The 7,329-nt window shown below is 41.7% G+C and overlaps 1 protein-coding gene and 1 non-coding gene across 3 annotated transcripts; both read left to right on the top strand.

The window, feature by feature from the left end:
• The first annotated feature begins 947 nt into the window (after nucleotides 1-947).
• On the top strand, nucleotides 948-6,436 carry RBMX (RNA binding motif protein X-linked). 2 transcript variants are annotated; one of them, XM_047764506.1, is made up of 9 exons: nucleotides 948-1,114; nucleotides 2,225-2,353; nucleotides 2,554-2,660; nucleotides 3,130-3,298; nucleotides 3,800-3,952; nucleotides 4,252-4,366; nucleotides 4,462-4,587; nucleotides 4,712-4,794; nucleotides 5,423-6,436. In XM_047764506.1, the coding sequence occupies exons 2-9, from the start codon at nucleotides 2,245-2,247 to the stop codon at nucleotides 5,731-5,733; spliced, it is 1,173 nt and encodes a 390-aa protein (XP_047620462.1). In that variant the 5' UTR covers nucleotides 948-1,114; nucleotides 2,225-2,244; the 3' UTR covers nucleotides 5,734-6,436. The 2 variants fall into 2 exon arrangements, with proteins under 2 accessions (XP_047620462.1, XP_047620461.1); XM_047764505.1 differs by having other exon boundaries at nucleotides 969-1,110.
• Nucleotides 2,403-2,474, top strand: LOC125119005 (small nucleolar RNA SNORD61). Its single transcript, XR_007132969.1, has one exon. It is a non-coding gene; the product is annotated as a small nucleolar RNA SNORD61 (small nucleolar RNA).
• Nucleotides 6,437-7,329: the final 893 nt, after the last annotated feature.

Here is a 7,329-nt window from a genome sequence, read left to right as displayed (position 1 = left end):
CCCAGGCTAAATCGAATTTGGTCTTCTAAACCTTGTGCATCAGAGCACCTGGTTTACTTCCTCCCTGGCGCTAATCGCAACATGCAATTATTTCATTGGTTAACTGTATTTACGTTTCTTCTTTGGTTTTTAAAGAAATTGGAAAATTAAAAAATTTGGCAATCCTCTCCACGAGTAGGATCGGCAGATAAAATACGAGATGCTCAGTTAAATTTGAATTTCAGATCAACAGCGAATAAGTTTTCTTGTATATGATATTGAAACCTACTTATACCGAAAAAAGTATTTGTTATCTGAAACTCAAACTTACCTGAGCGTCCTGTATTTTTATTTACTAAATCTGGCCGCCTTACCATGAGGCGCGTTGCCCTTGTCCGGCTTGTTCTGGGTTGTATCTTCACGGCCAAGCCGAGCTTGCCTGCCATTTAGTAGATGCTCAGTAATTGTTCTATGTAAGGAGATTGTCTGCTGTTTTGTACAGTTTTCTTTTCCCCACTTGACATTTATCAGAATTTTCCCCATTCACTAAAAATTCTTGTCAAAGATATTTGAAGAAAATGGATTTTATTATCGAAACTTCTTTGTTTTCCATTTCTGCAAAACTGGCATAGTTCTACCCTCATTACCTTGTTTTGAGAATTGAGTCAATGGGTGTAAAGTCTAGTACCGTGCCCAGCCCACCAGAACACGCAATAGATTTCAGTTCTTTATTACATGCAGCCCAAAAACCATTTTAGCGGAAAGCAAAAACGCGGGTTTGTGGAGCACCGGTTGGGGGCTGGGAAAACGGTTAGACGCTAGGGCTGGCCCGAGAGCGGAGGGCCCGGGAAAAGGGGAGGAGCGAAGAGTGAATGACAGCAGAGCTAACCAATGAGGGGGCTGGGAACAGCTCCCCCTCCCTTCGCGTTTCAAATTCTAAGCTCCGCCTCCATCCGGGTCCTTGAGCCTCGTTCCCGGGCAGTATAAAGTTTGCTGTCTCCTTTGTTCGCCCTCGTTGCGCAGTAGTGCGAGCCGCTTCTCCCTTCCGTCTTCGAGACCGGCCGCCCTCCCGCGTCCCGAGCTGCTAGGAATCCGCTATCGCAGGAGCCTGGGACCGTTGTTACCCCTCCGGTAGGTCAGTTCTTTTCTTTAGGCCATTTTCCGTCGACTCTTGCCGCGTTAGAACTTGGGATTATCTCCCTGGAGATGGGGGTGGCGGGCGCCATTTTAAGAACCCAGAGGTGCCGACCTATTTAGAGAAAGCTGGGAGTGTCGGAGGAAAACGGACGCCAGGGGGCCGCTTCGCCGAGAGCCTCTCTGGAAAGTTTGGCTGTCGCCTGCGGGAGGGGGAGGTGGCGGAGGTCTGGGCTGGCGCGGGACGGGGAGGGACCGCGCCTCCGCGGTCGCTACCTGCATTGGGATGGCGCTGGCGCTCGGGGCGGGCACGTGCACTTTTACGCGGGGTCCTCGTTCATTGGCGGCCTGGGAGAGGAAGCCCTGTGAATATTCTTAGCCGCCGTGGTGGTACAAGTTACTCCCTTGACCGGCGGCGCTTCTGGGCTGAATCCAAGTGTCGCCATTTTGTGTTTTCCACGCGGTTTTTAATGACGGGTTTTAATTGGGTTCTGCTGCAGTCATGGAGTGTTGAGTGTCACAGCGCGCGCCTCCACGTTCCGTTACTTAGTAGATGATATGGATGCTTTCTTTAAGAAAAAAAGCCGGTAACCTTGTCAGCGGGGCAGAGGCTTGTGGGGAAGAGCCATAACTTGGTTAAAACTTTTTTAAATTGCCGCTTAGATTTACTAAGAGAGGCAAAGCTCTTGGGAGGAGAGGGCTTGGTCTCACGGACCTGCGTTTGGCTTGTGACCTTGACCGAGTCTAAAGGGTTTTAAAACAAGGGTAATTGGCATGTGATAATTGAATCTTTAGAGGGCAACATATCTAGTATTAAAAGTAAAATTTACTTTTGTAAGTTTGGAGTAGTTAATCTAATTAAAATTGCCAAGGTGGATTAAGGATGGAGGCATAAGTTAACGTTGGCTCTTTGAACAAGTTTAACTAAACTGCTGTCACCAAACTACTTAAATTGGTTTCCTGCTGAGGCTTAGCAAAGGAAAGAGATCGCTTTCCGTGTCTTAACCTTATTAAGGAATGGTTTATAGTAAAGAAAAAAATGAGCTCCAATACTTTTGTCAGGTAAACTGGAACTTTTCCCAAGGAGGGTAACACTTTTTCCCCCCAACAGACTTAGACCAGGGGAGAAAAATGGTTGAAGCAGATCGCCCTGGGAAGCTCTTCATTGGTGGCCTCAATACTGAAACAAATGAGAAGGCCCTTGAGGCAGTATTTGGCAAATATGGACGAATAGTGGAAGGTGAGTTATCTGAGACTATATGTAGGCCTATTGTTAAAAAAAAGAGAGAGCTATGATGATTTCGATTGCATTGATCATATGAAATGATAATGTACTTTGTCCTCTAAGAAGTTCTGAGCTTTCTTTTTACAGACTTACAGTTTTATTTTCCCGTTCGAACTAGAGTAACACTTCTTTTCCCCTTGAAAACTACTTTTTAGTTCTCTTGATGAAAGATCGTGAAACTAATAAGTCTAGAGGATTTGCTTTTGTCACCTTTGAAAGCCCAGCAGATGCTAAGGATGCAGCCAGAGACATGAACGGAAAGGTGAGATTTGTGCAATACTAGGTTTCCTAATACACAAAAATAGCACACTGTTGTCTAAGTCTGGTCTAGGGCAGCTGTTGTATTTTTTGTGTTTTCCAGAACCTGCTGGTCACAGCTCTTTGTAATTTTTGAACCAATTTTTGTAGTCAAAGTTGAAGATTTTAGGTACTTTTAGGAGTCTTTGTCATCTAGAATATTACGTCATACTTTATCTGGGATCCAGAAACTGATAATTTGGCTTTTTGGTTATTTGTCCTGATAAACGAGTTGGAAATTGGCATTGTTTAAGCAGTGCGCAATGCAGTGGATTCATGTTAGGCTTTAGTTAAAATCCTCAGCACCTTATAGAGTAAGCATTTAAGTGCTAAGTTTATGAGTAAAACATTTCGAAGGATGTTGGTGTCACAGTGCACAGTGGGTCTGCAGATTGTTTTTAAATACTGATACAATTGTTTTTGATACTATTTAGTCCTTAGATGGGAAAGCTATCAAAGTAGAACAAGCCACTAAACCATCATTTGAAAGTGGTAGACGCGGACCACCTCCACCTCCAAGAAGCAGAGGCCCTCCGAGAGGCCTTAGAGGCGGAAGAGGAAGTGGAGGAACCAGGGGACCTCCCTCACGTGGAGGGCACATGGGTAATGACTTGGTTTTCCTTCAGGCTCGGTATATGTTAGGAACTGCAGACCATCACCAGTGTGTGCTTTGGTTAAGTCCTTGTTTACAGACCCCAGCTCTTTTGAAATTGAGAACACTTGTTCATCTACCAAAAGTGATTATGACTTAGGGAAAACATAGAAGGCAACTCAAATTACAATGTCATCCGATAATTAAGTTGGCTTTTCCTTATCCAGGGAGTTCATCCTGTTGGAGAAAATACTTGCAGAAAGTTTTTGATAGGCATTAGTGGTGTTGGTCATAGGAAAATGAAACGATTTGTAATTTTTCTTTCACTAAAATTACCCTTCAGTTCTGCTTTTCTAGTATGTAGATAGATACAGATGCTCGTCTTAGACACTTGAAAGCGAAGGAGTGCCCAACTAGACAGGAATAATGGTCATATTGCTGATAAAGCAAAACTTCCGTAGCTTTTCCTTGATTCTTGTATTACCATGTTTTTCTTTTCTGTTTCAATGTAGATGATGGTGGCTATTCCATGAATTTTAACATGAGTTCTTCCAGGGGACCACTTCCAGTAAAAAGAGGACCACCACCACGAAGTGGGGGTCCTCCTCCTAAAAGATCTGCCCCTTCAGGACCAGTTCGCAGTAGCAGTGGAATGGGAGGAAGAGGTAAATGTTTCATTTATGACAATCTCTCTTGCCACCATGATGTAAAGGCTTGTGAGGTGAATCCCCAAAATGTTCCTTAAAACTGACTCCAGGTGTTTTAGGTACGGTATATGCAGTTGAATGTAGAGCGTGGAAAAGATTTTAGATGTGAATAAGAAATTTTAGAGAGGAAAATCTAATTTAGCTCCATATTGTCATACGTGGTTGAATTGATATCACCACTTTTCATTGCCTGAATGCAAATTCACATTTTGACTTTTTTCTGGGTATGTTTTTTAAAGTGGTTGTTTTTCCTTAAGCTCCTGTATCACGTGGAAGAGATAGTTATGGAGGCCCACCTCGAAGGGAACCCCTGCCCTCTCGTCGAGATGTTTATTTGTCCCCAAGAGATGATGGATATTCTACTAAAGACAGGTAACAGAAAAATAGAGTCGTTTTTGTTTCATTGATAACTGAGGTAGAAGGAGAGCTCATCTAAAGTATGAACCAAGTTACTTCTGTTTTTATAGCTATTCAAGCAGAGATTACCCAAGTTCTCGTGATACAAGAGATTACGCACCACCACCAAGAGATTATACTTACCGTGATTACGGTCATTCCAGTTCACGTGATGACTATCCATCAAGAGGCTATAGGTAAGTGGCTTGCTGTTGCTGTCGTGGCTTGGCTTGGGTTTTTTTTGTTTTTTGCTTTTTTTTTTTCCTTTTAAAAACTAGAAATTGATGTTCTGGGACTTGACTGTTTTTCTCTTTAATTTAGTGATAGAGATGGCTATGGTCGTGATCGTGACTATTCAGATCATCCAAGCGGAGGTTCCTACAGAGACTCATATGAGAGTTATGGTAAGATTTTGGTTGAGGGTCTCTGGAATATCACCAGCTTGAGTTTTTTAGGTTCATGAGCCAGTTTATTAGGCTGTGTGGTGCTTGCTTTTAAAGGGTTGTTTGCTTGCTTTTAAGGGGGTAACTTAATCAGCTGGGCTTTTCCTAGTCTTGTGAGGGGCTTTTGTTTTTTCTAAGTTTTTTTTTGAGGCTGTTTGCTTGCTTTGGAGGGGATTTTGCTTGCTTAAATTGGCAGCCTTATGTGTTTTCCCCCAACAGAGAAAATACAATTTAAAAATTTTTTATTAACAAGATCAAATGTTTACCATTGCAATATGAAGGAAAGTCTACAGTTCAAAATTGCAACTTATCACTGGAAAGTGGCTGAGTGTCTACTATAAAATAACAAGCTGGAATATCCTCTTGAAATACACACCGTCTTCAGTCTTTTCAAACAAACATTAAAACCCATCCATTTCCGTATCTCAGCAGATGAGCAAATCCCTGTTAATGGCCAGCAATGGCAGAGTTTAAAACCTCCCAGTTGAGAAAGTAAACGTTTAATACAAGAATTCTGTAAATTCAAATTTAAATGTTGTCTATATACAGTTTATAGTGTTGCCATATTACCTGACCATTGACCCTGCAGGTAACTCACGTAGTGCTCCACCTACACGAGGGCCCCCGCCATCTTATGGTGGAAGCAGTCGCTATGATGATTACAGCAGCTCACGTGACGGATATGGTGGAAGTCGAGACAGTTACTCAAGCAGCCGAAGTGATCTCTACTCAAGTGGTCGTGATCGGGTTGGCAGACAAGAAAGAGGGCTTCCCCCTTCTATGGAAAGGGGGTACCCTCCTCCACGAGATTCCTACAGCAGTTCAAGCCGCGGAGCACCAAGAGGTGGTGGCCGTGGAGGAAGCCGATCTGATAGAGGGGGAGGCAGAAGCAGATATTAAAAAACAAACAAAACTTTGGACCAAAATCCCTGTTCAAAGAAACAAACAAAAGTGGAACCTATTCTGTCATAACTACCCAAGGACTACTAAAAGGAAAAATTGTGTTACCTTTTTAAAATTTCCTGTTAAGTTCCCCTTCCACAATTTTTATGTTCTTGTGAGGAGAAAAGTAAAATGTTTAATCTTATTTGATTTTATGACATTGCTTTCAATAAGCAAATGTTAAATGTGTTAAGACTTGACATGTGTGCTAGTGTTGTAATTTTCCAAGTAAAAGTGTCCGTAAAGGCCACTTCCTCTAAGATTTTTCCCAGTAAATGATGAGGCAAGCAATTCTAAGATCTTCCACAAACTGTCTAGCCACCTAAAATGGAGCGATGAGTCGTCCTCCTGCCTATTCAAACAAGCTAGCTGTTAGAGGGTGGTCGGGGTTATGCTACTCTTAGGATTTCAGAATGTCTTCAAACTGAAATCTCAATGTTCTCAGTATGAAAAACCTGAGATCAGATGCTTATATGTAAGGAAAGTGCTATTCGCCCAGTAAACACTCAAAAAAAGCAAATGGATAATGGCCATATTTTGTCTTTCTGACATTTCCTTGGGAATCTACAAGGAAAACCCCTTTCCCCCTCCCCCGATAAGACCATTTAAGTGTGTGTTAAGCAACTACAGAATACTAAATAAAAAGTTTGGCCAAAACCAACCATGAAGCTGCAAACGATGCTTGCTCTTACTGTTTCAAATTTTTGCAACTCTGTAGTGTCTCACTTTTAAGGAACAGCTTGATTGCAAAGGAGAAAATAGATAAGCAATGAAGTTATCTCCAACTTCTCAAAGGCTTATGACTTCTAAAATGTGAATCTATCAGCATTCCACATCAGATTTAAAGCATCAAATGCCTGTGAAACAGCAAAGATGGTAAGCAAAGCAAACTAGTTTTTCCGTCTAAGTCGAAATTGAACACTTACCTTCCTCATAGTACAGTGAAACACACTGTACCTCATGGCAATGGAAATGCTTTCTAGATTTTAAAAAACTTTGGAAAACAAAGTGTTCGATAGCGTATTAGAAGTCCTCCAAATTCAACACTTGGATTTTTTTTTTTTTTTTTTAAAGCATGTGTGACACTTAAAGGCCTTAATAAAGCTGTTGTTTACCAATGGCGATCTGGGGCTTGGGAGGGGGTGTTTTTTTTTTTTTTTTTTTTAAATCTATTTTTGATGAAGACCTTTAAACATGCTTCATATGTTTTAACATTTTTCAAATTAGTCTTTTAGTCAATGTAGGAAATGGCTTAAGTTTGGGGTCCCCCTCTCTCTACCCCTGTAAGCCATTGCAAACTTGACATTTAGTTGGATGCCTGACTTGTTTTTAGTTCTATGAACCTACACTGTATGGAGAAAATCTATTGCAAGTGGTCTTTAAAAAGCAAAACCTGAGGCAGCATGACCCAGGTCCAGCCATGAAGTTGAAAAAGATGCTCTTGAATATAGTAAACTTGAAGACCTCCAACTAAAAATCCTTACACTGCACTTATTCCTTCAAATAAGTTTTGTCCGTTCAACTTATGGATTTAACATGGCAGTGCACCATTGG

Source organism: Phacochoerus africanus, chromosome X, assembly GCF_016906955.1.
Source record: "Phacochoerus africanus isolate WHEZ1 chromosome X, ROS_Pafr_v1, whole genome shotgun sequence".
Taxonomy (NCBI): Eukaryota; Metazoa; Chordata; class Mammalia; order Artiodactyla; family Suidae; genus Phacochoerus; species Phacochoerus africanus.
This window is presented reverse-complemented; position numbering and strand designations above follow the sequence as displayed.